The sequence below is a fragment of the Mobula birostris genome, chromosome 8, assembly GCF_030028105.1.
Source record: "Mobula birostris isolate sMobBir1 chromosome 8, sMobBir1.hap1, whole genome shotgun sequence".
NCBI classification, from domain to species: domain Eukaryota; kingdom Metazoa; phylum Chordata; class Chondrichthyes; order Myliobatiformes; family Myliobatidae; genus Mobula; species Mobula birostris.
Genome location: NC_092377.1, coordinates 74,429,998 through 74,445,941, shown reverse-complemented (window position 1 = coordinate 74,445,941; position 15,944 = coordinate 74,429,998). Strand labels below are relative to the sequence as shown.

General features: G+C 41.0%; 1 protein-coding gene across 1 annotated transcript in view; it reads left to right on the top strand.

Moving 5' to 3' along the window:
• macrod2 (mono-ADP ribosylhydrolase 2) overlaps positions 1–15,944 on the top strand; it is a 1,223,981-nt gene that overhangs the window by 1,105,720 nt on the left and 102,317 nt on the right. Inside the window, exon 9 of the mRNA XM_072265467.1 lies at positions 7,175–7,256. Coding sequence (XP_072121568.1) covers positions 7,175–7,256 — 82 coding nt within the window. The remainder of the gene's footprint in view (positions 1–7,174; positions 7,257–15,944) is intronic.

Genomic DNA, 15,944 nt, shown 5'->3' with positions numbered 1-15,944 from the left:
GCAGTGAAAGTGAATGTGTGGGGTATTGTACAGATATTAGTCGAGTCTGTTGTTTCTTCCTGGGATAGTGTTGTTGGAGCTGCATTCATCAAAGCAAGTGGGTAATATCTTATTTCCCAACTTCTGTCTTGCAAATAATGAAAAGGTTTTGGTGAGATTGGCAAATTTCTTGCTTGTTGTAGCCACAAGTGTTAAAATTGAAGGTCCATTTAAGTTTATTACAAGGGTGATTGCGAGTATGTTGACAAAAAAGGCAGTCAACTTCTAAGGCCATCGAATATCCAGAGTGAATGTTTAGACATACCTTTGTTGTAGAAATTCAGTGCATGGCACTGACTGTAAGAATGGTGCTGATAGTTTATGCCACCTTATGGAAGTTCATTTCTGAGCTGCCACATTGCTCTCAATGTCAACTTAGCATTGCATTGCTATCACATAACACAACAGTGGTGCCACACAGCACAGTGAAAGGTGTGGTCATTGTAAAGACTGGACTTTGCTTCTGCATCGGGATTCGGGTAGCTTGGTCAGTAATGATGCCAGCAGGCCTGACCTAGTAATGGACATTTAAGACCACTTTCAGAGTACTTACTCCTCCCTATGCTCAATGCTACTTCTGTACATTAATCAGAGCAGGGGAATATTGTGTCATCAGCTGATACTGGGTGCATGTGGCATTTAGTTGGAGGTATCCTTGAGTTTGATTGACTTGATCCATAAGATTTCTTGGTGTCTGAAAGAAATTCTGAAGATATCTATGACTGCTCCTTTTCAACCATGCTGCCACCATTTCTTCATCATCTTTGGTGAGTCGATCTTTATGGTGATAGAGGTGCGTGGATATTGACTGGAAGTTATGATTCAGTGAGTGTGAAAATATCACACTGTCTGGTTTGCCTGTGGAGCACTTCCCGCAATATAGGATTTTCACGGAATCAATGTGACATTGCTTTGTCTAAATTGGATGCTTTACTATGATCTGTTTTATGCTTTTTAAGTTTAAACATAGTCATTGGAAGCAATTAGCTAGTTTGCTCAGCTATTGCAGAAGTCATTTGTGAATCAAGTGCATTACTATGATCCTGGTGTCATTTATGGATCAGATTAAATAAGTGTGGTAGATTTCCCAGAGGAAAAAAAAATTAGGAAGTCATCTGCTAGTTCTATGGCAACTGTTACCCGCGTGAGTTTATTTCCTTTTAATACCAAATTAACTCATTATCTGAATTTAGATTTCCCCAGATTTCTATAAATATACTTGCTTTCATTGAGCATGTCTGTAATCATGATTACTACATACACGCAGTGGCCACTTTATTAGGGATACCTGAACACTTCCTTGTTAATGCAGACATCCAATCAGCCAATCGTGTACTAGCAAAGCAATACATAAAAGCATGCAGACATGGTCAAGAGGTTCAGTTGTTGTTCAGAGCAAACAACAGCATGAGGGAGAGATTTAAGTGACTTTGACCATGCAGTGATTGCTGGTACCAAACAGGGTGGTTTGAGTATCTCAGAAACTGCTGATCTGCTGGCATTTTCACGCACTAACAGTCTCTGGAGTTTACAGGGAAAGATGTGAGAAGTAAAAGGCATCCAGTGAGTGGTAGTTCGGTCGGCAAAAATGCCTTGTTAACGAGAGAGGTTAGAGGGGAATGGCAAGACTGGTTCAAGCTGACAGGAAAGTGTCAATAGCTCAAATAAACAAATATTGAAACAGTGGTGTGCAGAAGAGCTTCTCTGAATACACAATGCTTTGAACCTTGAAGAGGATGGGCTACGCAACAGAAGTAAACACCGGGTTCCACTCCTGTCCCTAATAAAATTGCCACTGAGTGTACATGCTTTTAATTGTGAGCTGCCAGCAATAGTTTCTTTTAAAACGTATCAGCTGGCTTCTGAATGATCAAACCTTGTAGAACTGCCTGTACCATCTGGAGCCCTACAACAGCCAAACCAATGTCTTGTGTCCTGGAACTCTCTGGGATGGTAGCATATGGCCACTGTCATTTAGAAATCTTTGGGTTCCTTCACCAAAGACCATTATTTACAGAGTTTAGTACAAAGCATCACTCATATTGAATGTAACTGAAGAGTCAGGTAGCATGAACAGTAAAACAAAGTTCAAAGTAAATTTATTGTCAAAGTACAGATATGTCACCATATCCAACCCTGAGATTCATTTTCTTGTGGGCATACTTAATAAATCTACAGAATTATAACCATAACAGAATTAATAAAAGACCACTCACCTTGAGCGTTCAACCAGAGTGCAGAAGACAACAAAAAGTGCTAATACAAAAAAAAATTGTAATAATCAATAAGTATAGAGAACACGAGATGAATGGTCCTTGAAAGTGGGTCCATTGGTTGTTGGAACATTTCAATAGTTCAGTGGTTCCATTTAATATCACAGAAATGTATGCAATTTGCATCCTGAAATACTTGTTCTTTGTAGACATCCACAAAAACATGCTGGAGCAAGTGAAGTCATCTCCTTTGGTTCAAGAGCCCGATGATTGAGAGATAGTAATTGTTCCTGATCCTGATGCTGTGAATCCTGAGGCTCCTGTACCTTTTTCCTGATGGCAGCAGTCCTGGGTGATGCGGGATTCTGATGATGGTTGCTGCTTTCCTGCAACAGTATTTCATGTAGATTGGCTCGATGGAGGGGAGTGACTTACTCATGATGGACTGGTTCCTATCCACTACTTTTAGTAGGATTTTCCATTCAAGGGCGTTTGTGTTTCCATATCAAGTTGTGGTGCAGCTAGTCATTGTACTCTCCACTGCACATCTATCAAAGTTTGTCAAAGCCTTTAGATGACATGATGAACCTTCGCAAACTCCTAAGGAAACACAGGCACTGCCATGCTTTCTTTGTAATTGCACTTGCAATCAAATTATCAGCAATAATCTGATTACCTAATCAATAGTTCAATAGTTGGATTTAATATCAGAGAATGTATACAATGTAATTCTTGTATTACACTGGGGGGGGGAGACCAACAAAAACAAACAACTGGCTGATTTACAGTGTTGAAGTCTGATTTAGTGTTAATATCACTTTTTTCTAAGATATCCAATGCAAGAATCGGCAACAAACTATCCCCCAGCCTCGAAAGAAAGAGAGGGAGAGTGTAATCTGAGTATAGAGCCCCCAACAGCTGATCCGTTGTTCCCAATGTTCTGTTTTCTCCCGCAATGTTTCAGTCAGCGATACCAGCATAGGATCGGCTCATCCCCAGAGCCGCACAGCCTCAGAACTCCGACGGTCCGCTTGTCTTCTAGGCTGCGTCCTTGGGATGTTGAAAAACAGCTGGTCGGTGAGCCCCGGGAGCAGCTCCCATCATCGCAAAGAACCAAAGTTTGACAGTAGTTTTAGGTCAGGGTCTTCGTCAGAACCCCATCCACCTTGAAAAGGAAAAAGAGAGACATTAAAAGTAGAAATTAAGCTGTGTCCGCAGATGGGCTCCAAAAAGTTGTTGTCGAGTGCCTCCGTAGCTCCGCTCAATCCCTTTTTCCCATGTTGTACACATTGCTGAGAAGGTAAGTCAGCCCTTCTGTTGTGCAGCTGTGAGATCTGTATCAGCATACGGCAAGTCTTGTGTATCCAGCCCTTCATAAAGTGGGGAGACTCTGATATCATTGAACAGCAATAAGTCTGTTCACTTTCATTTTCAGGAGAATGACCAATCACACCTTTACAGCAAACAAAGAATAAAGGGGGATGGACCTTGCATGCACACAAACAGTGAATAGGCCTTGGTCATTGCAAGCTAAGATCTTTTGATTGTCACAAGCAAGAGAAAATCTGCAGGTGCTGGAAATCTGAGCAACACACACAAAATGCTGGAGCAACTCAGCAGGCCATGCAGCACCTATGGAAAAAGTGTCGACATTTCGGCCCGAAACGCTGACTGTACTTAATTCCATGGACGCTGCCTGGCCTGCTGACTTCCTCCAGCATTTTGTGTGTGTTCTTCTGATTGTTTCGGCTTTCAGAAATCTTTTCCAATACTGATAACTGCAGGTATTTAAAACAGCGGATGTACATACATTTAAATAATTTTTAAAGGGATTAAACTTTAAAAAAATGTTTGTTTTAAATTTTATTCAACTGATGAAGTTAATTGAAAATGTTAATTAATTAAAGTTTAAATTAACAAATCACTGCAATTAGTTTTTAATGAATATTGGCAACCCCTTTCAAATGAATGGGTAGATTAAAACTGTGGTCAGTATGTCTGTGTAGAAAGATCCTTCTGATAAAATTTCAACTTCTAGCACTTGAGCTGTAGCGCTGTAGGGTACAGATCCTCAAGCACATGCCCAGGTACTTTTAAATGAAATGACATAATTTGCCTCCACCACTCCCTTAGGCAGTAAATTACAGTCACCTGCCTCACACTGGGAGAAAATATTTTTCATCATTTCTTTTTGAATCCTTCGACCAGTTACTTTAACCTAATCTCTCCTGAGCATGAGGGGGGCTGCAAAGAGAAGAGCAATCAGGACCGTCACAGAGGCTGCTGAGCAAGCCTCCATATGGCTGTGGATCAAGAGGTGTGACACGTGGACCAATGCTGCTGGGATGCAAGCCAGGGCTTGATCAACCCCGGCTTGATTGTCTGATGTTGAAAGACCCGAAACACCCAATGACCCAGATTATGTCACTGATGATGTGTCCCAGCACATCCGAGGATGTATCTCAGCATTATAAATGTGTGCCCTCTGTTTTTGGCTCCCATTGAACTGTTGAAAAGTCAGGAATGTATTCTGGCCTGTTATCACCACGCACTCTACCTCATTATCAAACATTATTAGGGGTTAAGTCAGAAAGACTTCTTATATTTCTATGCAATACACATATGCTCAGTTTATGGTATCCTATGATTAATAATTTAAAATTGTGGAGACTTGTATTTTGTTCTAATATCAAGATGAAAGAATCAGACTCTCTATCCTCACGTAAAACCATGAAGAAGTTACAGTGTATCTTTGACAAGTATTTTTTGCTCAAAACACTGACAGTGAGACCCTTGGTTCCTGAGGAGGATCTCTGATGAATTCATGCTTATTGGTAATATTAAGCAACAACAGTCAAACTAGCTGAGCTCATGGTAATGACAGTTTTTCATATGTAATCTTGTATGACTTCTTTTAAGATAGAATATGGGATGCAAAGTCGCATATTAAATATTAATAATATTGCCGAGGGCTTAAAACATTACTTGCTTTTTCATTTAATTTGCATGTACATTGCCTTTTCTTTCATTTTATCGTTTATCATTCAGCAATGAACGTCCATCTTACTCCACCCTATCCCTATCTTGCTGAATACAGGATTATCACTGTTTTGTCAGTCACTTTAACTGTAAACCACAGAAGATGTCCTTTCAATATTCTAAACATGCATAATTTTGTATCTCCCTTGAAGACAGCAGCAAAGAAGACAAATTGTATATGTGTCACAGTATCTATGGTTGAGAAAACTCAACAGTCTCATTTGGCTGTTTGTTGAAACGCAATTCATTTCCAACTTTACCATTTGTCACTGCTCACGAAACTGCCTTGCAATTCAGGGCAAACAGTAATGTTTTGAGGAATAGATATCTTCAGGACTTGACTCAACTAATTTCTCTATCTGTCGTAATTCTTACAGATTCCATATGTTCGAGAAAGTTGAGACTGATTATTATCCACTTTAATTGGAAAATATGATTTACAAAAACCATTAAAATAATTGGAGATGTGGTCTAATTTTTTTTATATATATGGACCAATTATTTGCTGTCGACTTCTGTCTCAGTAACTGTCAGAGGAAATTGTTATGTAGATTCATCTCATCACATCTATCTGTTTAAAGAATATTTTTTTAATATGCAGTGTACACTGTATCTGATAAATCTTTCATACAGGGGAACTTAAAATAGATTGCTTATTAGTAGTATATTATGTTAGGGGATTTTGTGTACCAGGGTATTTACTTGTATAATTTAAATTATTATACAGTGACATTATCCAGAATATTTTATGTAGCTTCTTCCCGATTAGCTGTAATCCCCAGTGAGTGAAATCAAACTGGAATGAGATGCTGCTGCCCATCATTTTCAGATTTACATGGTGCATGCAGCATAAGAACTGGCCTTTGCCCACATTACAAGCCTCCTCCCATCCATTCAAACCCCATCCATTTGTTTAGCTTGCTTTCATTTGAATATGAATTTTGGTTTTTTTTTGCCTTAAGCACTCCAACTTAGTGGAAAATTCCACATGCAAGGCACTGTTTTGAGTAAAGTTGTTGATCCTGAATTCCATTTTTCTCATTATTCACATTCATGTTAACTGCTATATTAGTAAGTGACTGTCAATATACGTACTATTAGGGAGGAAAAGGGGCTATATTATATATTAGCACTTGATGCCAACTACAAGTTCTTTCACTGGATTAGTTTATCTGTATTCTGAATTCTCTACCCAGTGAATGTGCTTGCTCAGTCATTAAGTTTCTTGAAGCTAAGACTGATAGATTTTTTGATACCTGTGGAATTAAGGAATGTGAAATTGTAAGAGAAGGTGCTGAAGTGGAAGATCAGCTGTGATCTAATTGATGGCAGAATAGGCTCAAAGGGCCAAATGATCTTCAACTGTTCCTGTTTCTGACACTCAGCAATAATCAAACACTGCACTGCAACATCCGGAGACTGTTCTTTCTTGCTGCACTCCCAAATAAGCAATTACATTTTGTGTGTATCTTGTGACAGTGAGTTAACATTTCATTGACATGGTGTATCATTTCTGTTTGCCTAAAATTGATGACTGTAATCAATTTTACAGGATGCTTTTTCAATGCCTACCTGAATATATGATAGGTTTCCTGAAATGTGTGCATTCAATTTGATATGTTTTTAATGGTTGTATAATTTGTAATTAGGAACAAATCCTGCAACTAATATTTGTATGACATGTGCAAATTGCATCCCTTTTCTGGTGTTAGAACCATAGATTGATGTAGCTGAAAATGATAACATCCATTCTGATTCTTGGAACAAACTATTCAATTAACTCTACTCTCTTGCTCTTTCTCTATGTCATTAAAAATTTCTGCCTCGAGTATTTATCCAATTCCTCTTGAAAATTATGTTGAACTGATTATTTTTATTTCCAGGTGGATCGCATTATCTTCTGTGTTTTCTTGGAAAGTGATCATAAGATCTACAAGGAGAAAATGCTTCACCATTTTCCAATAGGTATGTTATTGAAACAAATCTAACTTCATAAAAACAGCTGATTTTTTGGGGTGTACAAATGTATGCATTTAAATTGATATGAATGAAAGTACTGCAGGAGCTAGAAATATAATATACAAAGGGGAAATACTTGAAACTTTCAGCAAGTAAGGCCATAAAGAGAGAGAAACTTAAGTTAACATTTAAGGTAAATGACTTATAATTCACACCTGGGATGAAATTACTATTTAAGAGTCTGTTATCATGAAGGGTCTTTGACCTGAAATATTTGCTCTGCTTCTCTTTCCATGACTACTGCATTACTTGTTGAGTCTTTCCAGCATTTTTTGATTTGGTTTGAAATCTGTCCACCTACCTGTAGTTCATGATGTTGAGAATACTGCATGTTATTATCACTTGAAAATCTCCATGGTCCAAAGCAACAGTCAAATAGAGCTTTGACCAGCGGCCAATCCTGACATCGGAAATTTGGAAAGGAGGGCGTTTTCAATCAGGTCCACTGCCCGAGGATAAAATGCAGGAGCAGGTCACAGCAGCATAATAGAGCTTTAACCAGCAACCAATCGGCATTTGGGATTAATTAGTAAAAGCAGATTAGAGGAAGACAGGGGCAAGCACTGCTGCTATCGTTGCAGTGGCCGTCATCTGAGTGGACATAGTCAAGGTGGTGATCTTAAGGCTTTAGATCGTTGAGTCTTCTGCGAAGAGAGGCTTCACTCAGAGAAAGCAAGGGGAAAAAAGCTCAATTTTTTTTTCTTCTCTTCCTTATATCTGCTCAGCTAGGACAGTAGAGATGCCAGGCAGGATAGTGAAATGCTCCTCTTGTGGGATGTGGGAAGGCAGGGAGACCTCCAGACTACTTCTGTGAGAAGTGTATCTAGCTGTAGCTGCTACCAAACCGCATTAAGCAGTGGGAGCTGGAACTCAATGAACTCCGGATCATTCGGGAGACTGGAAGAATGAGAGATAGGACATATGGGGAGGTAGTTACACCCTTGGTGCAAGACACGGGAAACTGAGTGACAGTCAGGAAGGGGAAAGGGAAACAATGCAGAGTACTCCTGAGGCCATCCCCCTCAACAACAGGAAAATCATTTTGGATACTGTCAGGGGGCAGAGAATGACCTAACAGAGGTCGGGTCTCTGGCACTGCCTCTGTGACTCAAATGGGAAGTGGGCAAAGCGGCATGTTGTGGTGATTGTGGATTCATTAGTTAGGGGAACGGAAAGGAGGTTCTGTGGGTGAGAAAGAGATTCCTGAATGGTATCTTGACTCCTGGGTGCCAGGGTCTGGGATATTTCAGACTGAGTCCTCGGTATTGTTAAGTAGGAGGTTGAACAGCCAGATGTCATGGTCCATGTAGGTACTAATGACATGGGTGGGACAAGTGACGAGGTTCAGCATAGGGAGTTCATGGCGTTAGGTGCGAAGTTAAAGGGCAGGACCTCCAGCGTTGTGATGTCGGAATGGCTACCCATGCGATGTAATGGTGAGGCTAGAACTAGGAAGATTATACAGTTTAATATGTGGCTAAGGAGTTGTGTAGGAGGGAGGGCGTAAGATTTTTGGATGATTGGGCTCTCTTCCAGGGAAGGTGGAACCTGTGCAGAAGCAATGGTTTGCACCTGAACTGGAGTGGGACTAATATCCTAGCAGGAAGATTTGTTAAAGCTGCACAGTGGGGTTTAAACCAGATTGCCAGAATAGTTAGTGGAGAAGTTGCTGGGGCCGAAATAGGTAAGACTTCAGTCAAAGTTAGGAATCAAAAGGTTGAGAATGGTGCAACTAGCATCCTGAGCTACCTATATTTAAATGAAAGAAGTATCGTAGGAAAGGCGAATAATAGTGCTGAAGATGAGATAGCTGGTTTACAAACAGAGGCAATGTGTAGTGAGGATAAGGCATTGATAGGGTAAAATTGCAGTCAACAAGATGAGATGCAATGTAAAAGGTGGACAAAATTGAAAAGGGTGAATACAAGACTAAAGGTGTTGCATCTGAATGCACGCAGTATTTGAAATTAGGTAGGTGAACTTGCAGCACAGTTGCAGATTCGCAGGTATGATATAGTAGGCATTACCAAATCATGGCTGAAAGATTACAGCTGAGAACTTAATATCCAAAGATACACATTGTAGCAAAAGGATTGGCAGGAAGACAGGGGGGGTTCTGTTGGAATAAAATGAAATCAAATCATTAGAAATAGGTCAGAGGTGTTGAATCATTGTGGATAGAGCTAAAGAGCTGCAAGGGCAAAAAAATACTGAGGGGATTTGTAAGGACAATGTTACAATAGTCATGAGGGACTTCAGTATGCAATTAGATTGGGAAAATCAGGTTGGCACCCGATTCTAGGAAGGGGGAATTTCTGGAGTGCCTACGAAATGGCTTTTTAGAGCAGCTTGCCATTCAACCCAATAGGAGATTGGGTATTCTAGATTGGGTGTTGTGCAGTGAACCAAAACTGATTAGAGAGCTTAAGGTAAAGGAACCCTTATGGACAAGTGATCATAATATGATTGAATTCACCCTGAAGTTTGAGAAGGAGAAGCTAAGTCAGATGTATTAGTATTGCAGTGGAGTAAAAGGGAATTACAGAGGCATGAGAGAGGAGCTGGCCAGAATTGATTGGAAAAGAACACTGGCAAGGATGATGGCAGAGTACCAATGGCTAGAATTTCTGCAAGCAATTCAGAAGGCACAGTATATATAAATTCCAAAGAGGAAGAAGTATCCTGAAGGCAACATGAGATAACCATGGCTAACAAGAGAAGTCAAAGCCAACATAAAAGCCAAAGAGATGGCGTATAATAGAGCAAAAATTAGTGGGAAGTTAGAGGACTGGGAAGCTTTGAAAAACCAACAGAAGGCAACTAAAAAAGTCATTAAAAGGGTAAAAACAGAATACAAAAGTAAGCTCACCAATGGTATTAAAGAGAATATATAAAGTGTAAAAGAGAGGCAAGAGTCGATATCAGACTGCTAGAAAACAATGCTGGAGAGGTAGTAATGGGGACAACAAAATAGCTGATAAACTGAATAAATATTTTGCAACAGTCTTCACTGTGGAAGACACCAGCAGTATGGTGAAAGTTCCAGGTGTCAGGGGCGTCAAGTGCGTGAAGTTGACATAACTAGAGGGAAGTTTCTTGGGGAAACTGAAAGGTTTGAAGGAGGAGAAGTCAACTGGACCAGCTGGTATACACTGTAGGGTTCTGAAAGAGGTGGCTGAAGAGATTGTGGAGGCATCAATAATAACTTTTAAGAATCGCTAAATTTAGGAATGGTTCCGGAAGACTAGAAAATTGCAAATGTCACTCCGCTTTTCAAGAGGGGAGAGAGGCAGAAAAAGTGAAACCATAGGCTAGTTTGTCTGACCTCAGTGGTTGGGAATATGTGGGAGTCGATTATTAAGGATGTGGTCTCAGGGTACATGGAGACAGATGATAAAATAGGCAGTAGTCAGCATGGTTTCCTCAAGGGAGAATCTTGCCTGACAAATCTGTTGGAATTCTTTGAAGAAATGTTGGCTTTCATAAGTCGAGGGACAGAGTTTAAGAGTTGCGATGTAATGATGCAGCTCTTTAAAACTCTGGTGAGGCCACACTTGGAGTACTGTGTCCAGTTCTGGTCGCCTCACTATCGGAAGGATGTGGAAGCATTGGAAAGGGTACAGAGGAAATTTACCAGGATGCTGCCTGGTTTAGAGAGTATGGATTATGATCCGAGATTAAGGGAGCTAGGGCTTTACTCTTTGGAGAGAAGGAGGATGAGAGGAGACATGATAGAGGTGTACAAGATATTAAGAGGAATAGTTAGAGTGGATAGCCAGAGCCTCTTCCCCAGGGCACCACTGCTCAATACAAGAGGACATGGCTTTAAGGTAAGGGGAGGGAAGTTCAATGGGGCTATCAGAAGAAGGTTTTTTACTCAGAGAGTGGTTGGTGCATGGAATGCACTGCCTGAGTCTGTGGTGGAGGCAGATACACTAGTGAAGTTTAAGAGACTACTAGACAGGTATATGGAGGAATTTAAGGTGGGGGGGTTATATGGGAGGCAGGGTTTGAGGGTCAGCACAACATTGTGGGCCTAAGGGCCTGTACTGTGCTGTACTATTCTACATTCTATGTTCTAAATAACAAGCAGGACAGACAAAGGAGAATCTGTGGATGTTGAGTGCTTGGTTTTTCAGAATGCATTTGATAAGGTGTCAAACATGGCACTGCTTAACAAGCTACGAGCCCATGGTATTACAGGGAAGATTCTAGCATGGATAAAGCAGTGGCTGATTGGCAAGAGGCAAAGACCGGGAATAAAGGAAACCTTTTCTGGCTGGCTGCCGGTGACTAGTGGTCTTCCACAGGGATCTGTGCTGGGACCAATTCTTTTTACGTTAAATGTCAATGATTTGGATGATGGAATTGATTGCTTTGTCGCAAAGTTTGCAGACGATATAAAGGTAGATGCAGGGGCAGGTAATTTTGAGGAAGAAGAGAGGCCACAGAAGGACTTAGACAGATTAGGAGAATGGGCAAAGAAATCAGAGTGGATCAGCTCATGATAAAATAGCGGAGCAGACTTGATGGGCCGAATGGCCAACTTCTGCTCCTTTGCCTTATGGTCTAATGGTCTTTGCCTTATGTATACATAAAGACTTGGCCTCCTCAGCTGCCTGTGGCAGAGAATTCCACAGATTACCACACTCTGGCTAAAGAAGTTCCTCCTCATCTCTGTTCCAAAAGGATGCCCCTCTATTCTAAGGCTGTGTGCTCTGGTGCTAGACTCTCCCACCATAGGAAACATCCTCTCCACATCCACTCTTCACTATTTGATAGCTTTCCATGAGGTCAACCCTCATTCTTCTGAACTCTAGTGAATACAGGCCCATGTGACAAGCCATTCAATCTTGGAACCGTCTCCAGCTTCAGCACATCCCCTCTGAGATAAGGGACCCAAAACTACTCACAATACTCCAAGTGAGGCCTCACCAGAACTTTATGAAGTCTCAACATTACATCCTTGCTTTTATATTCTAGTCTTCTTAAAATAAATGCTAACATCACATTTGCCTTCCCCGCCACAGACTCAACCTGCAAATTAACCTTTACGGAATCCTGCAGAAGGATTCCCAAGTCCCTTTACATCTCACTATTTTGTATTTTCTGTCATTTAGAAAATAGTCATCCCTTTTTCTTCTTTTACCGAAGTGCGTGACACTGTATTCCATCTGTCATTATTTGTCTTCTGTAGCCTATTTCCTCACACCTGCGTATCCCTCCCTCCTACTTTCATATCGTCTGCAAACTTTGCAACAAAGTCATCAATTCCATCAACCAAATCATTGATATATAATATAAAAAGAATTGATGCCAACACAGACCCCTGTGGAGCACCACTAGTTAGCAGCAGCCAGCCTGAAAAGGATCCCTTTATTCCCACTCTTTGCCTCCTGCTAATCAGCCATTGCTTTATCCATGCTAGAATCTTCCCTGTAATACCACGGGTTGATAGCTAGCTAAACAGCCTCATGTGTCGCACCTTGTCAAAGGCCTTCTGAAAATCCAAGTATGTTGCATTCAATAAGGTGATAGAGGGCACACAAAATCACTTTAAGCCAGCTCCCGTGGAGATTGTAGAAAGCAACAAATTTGAAAGATCAGGAGAGGCCAGTAATTATTAATTATTTGTATTGTAGAATCTACGTAAGGTCTGTAAATTTGGCACCTTCCTGACGTGTGTAGTAATTTAACAGATGAACAAATTCAATCTAAATTATTAAACATACAAGCTTTAACTTTTGACCCTGCCTGTAAGATCATCACATCAATGAAGGTGTCTGCAAAATGTGCCAATGTATTTTGGCTAGTGTACCAGTTTTAAGCAGTAACTGTTTCAACTACAAAAGGAAGGGCATGTAGCCTTAGTATTGAAGAATAGGAACAAAGGACCTGTGGTAAACCATGTATATATGTTGTAACTCGGTTACCTGTCTGGACACACCCCTCTGCTGACTGCCCCTGTGGCTCCTCCCACAGAGTCCTGTATAAAGGTGTTTGCCTTGCCCCTCCCCCTCAGTCGGGGGGCAGACACTCACTGTGGAGGTCGTATTGTACAGCGAATAAAAGCCTTTCAGTATTTTACCAAACCTCAGTCTTTTGGAGTATTTGAAGGTGCTTCAGGACCATAAGCAGGTTACTTGCCTCCTCAGTCCTGACCCTGTCATTCAATATGATCATGGCTGATCTACCTCAGACATTATATGTTCTTCTGTGCCAACCTCAATTCCCCGATCTTGCAAAAATTTCCTACTTCCTCTTTAAATGCCTCCGATGATGTAACCTCTCAGCCCTCTGTGGTGAAGAATTCTAGAGAATCGCCATTCTCTGCAGCAATATGTTCCTACTCACCTCGGTTTTAAATAAGTGCTTCAATATTTTGTGGCTCTTTGCCAGAATGTCCGCCTGAAGGGATCATAATGCAAGGATGAAACCAATAGTAGGAAGTCACAAAGCAGAGGCTTGCTTATCATTGAAGCTGATGGACAGAGTGAAGAGCAAAGCTTAAACGGCAAATAGGCTGCTAACAGCAGGAATGGAAAATGCAACAAATTTAAAATTAGGGTGAAATAGATGACCTGAATATCGATGTGAACAAGCTTACAGCTGCTGACTGCTTGATAATGGGCAGGGAGAGGTTCATTAAGAAGTTCAGTAAAAAGCCATCAATAAAATACACACTGGGTCTGAAGACATATTCTAGTGAGACCATGAAAACCTAGTAAGGATGGGTGGATTCTCATGATATAAAAATGTAGATCTACCAGTCATCAAGGAACACAGCATGGAAACATGCTCTTCAACCCAATTGCAACATGCTAAGTGCGATGCCATCTAAGCTAGTTCCATTTGCCTGCATTTGACTCATATCCCTCTAACCTTTCCTATATATGTACCTGTCCAATTGTCTTTTAAATGCTGTTGTACCTTCCTCAACTACTTTCTCTGGCAGCTCATTTCATGCACTACCCACTGCACGAAAAAATTATCTTTCAGATCTCTTTGAAACCTTTCCCCTCTTACCTTAAAGCTATGGCCTCGTTTTTGATTCATTTTCTCTGTTTATGATTCTATACATCAAGTTCAGCACAGGAACAGGCAGTTTGGCCCACAGTGTTGTGCTGAACCAGCTAAAAAGCAAATTAAAAACACCCAAATACTAATCCCTCCTACCAACACCACGTCCGTATCCCTGCACCTCTCTTACATCATGTGCATATCCAAACATCTCTTAAAAGCCTCTAATATATTTGCCTCTACCACCACACCAGGCAGCACATTCCCGGCATCTGCCACTCTCTGAGTAAAAAAACTTACCCCTCACATCCCCCTTGAACCTACTCCCTCTCACCTTCAATGCATGCCTTCATAAACCTGAGGAGGCAGATACTCTCTGTCCACTCTCTCTATGCCTCTCATAAACTTGCAAACCTCTATTAGATTTCCCCTCAGCCTCCAACGCTCCAGAGAAAACAACCCAAGTTTATTCAGTCTCTCTTCAAAGAAGCCTAAAAGAAGTACAGTATGTTCTGCAAGGGTTAGCATGCGTGAGCATGAAGCACGCTTTTACGAATTACTGTTGGACTATGGAAGTACTCCATTAGAATTACGGGTAGATGGAGCTCATCAGCCTGGGACGGCAGTCCATCTAAGAGAGGGAAAACTCTGATTTCAAACCTCTGTTGTCTTGCGGCTACACCCACTCATGAGAAAGACTTCGGGAGTAAACCTTGAAGATAAATCCAGAGCTGGAGTCCCTAAGGCAGTCTGACGTTGCCTTCAACCTCATTCTGGCAACTCCTGCGATGACACTGATGCCAAGCTGTATTGGCCCTTGCCCTTCCCTTGGACAACATCGGCGTCGTGGAGACGGCAGAATTGCTGCATGAGCAACTGCTGGTCTTCCATACAACCTTGCCCAGGCCTGCGCCCTGGAACATTCCAGGTGCAGATCCATGGTCTTGCGAGACTAACGGATGCCACCACCACCATTAGAAGTGTATAAGTGTCCTTTCACACTACTTTCAGATTACCCCTCAGCCTCCTACGCTCTAAGGAATAAAGTCTTGGTCTGCCCAAGCTCTCCCAGTATCATGGGCCCTCGAGTCCTGGCAAACATTCTTGTAAATCATAGTTAGGAAATAAGCAAAATTGCAGATGCTCTAAGTCCGAGCTAGAAACAGAAAATGCTGCATGTTCTCAGTAGATCTACAATGAAAGAAAAGGAATTAAGATTTAATATTTCTGTTCTTCCATCTGAACATCTATATATCAAGTCAAGTTTCTGAAATTCCAGAACAAACAAGGAAGTATGGAATTTCCAGTCGGGCTTTGAAGATGCTTTTTGAAATTGATTGGAATCGAAGAATTGTAAAGATGGAGAATTAAGGTCAATTTGCTTTTGATTGAATTAGTTATCATATGTTCAAGAATGTTTACAATGAACCCACTCTGTGCTAGTATCTGCAATTTCAATAGGACACAGAAATTTGTTAAGGCCATTTTCAAAGTTTCTTTGAAGAACCGTAACATCCTTAGGGATCCATTGGAGTTCCTGGAATTTGACTGATCAAGAGGGAATGGGAGCATCCACAGTACCGTTGAGATCTCAAGTCTCTTTGGAAATATGCA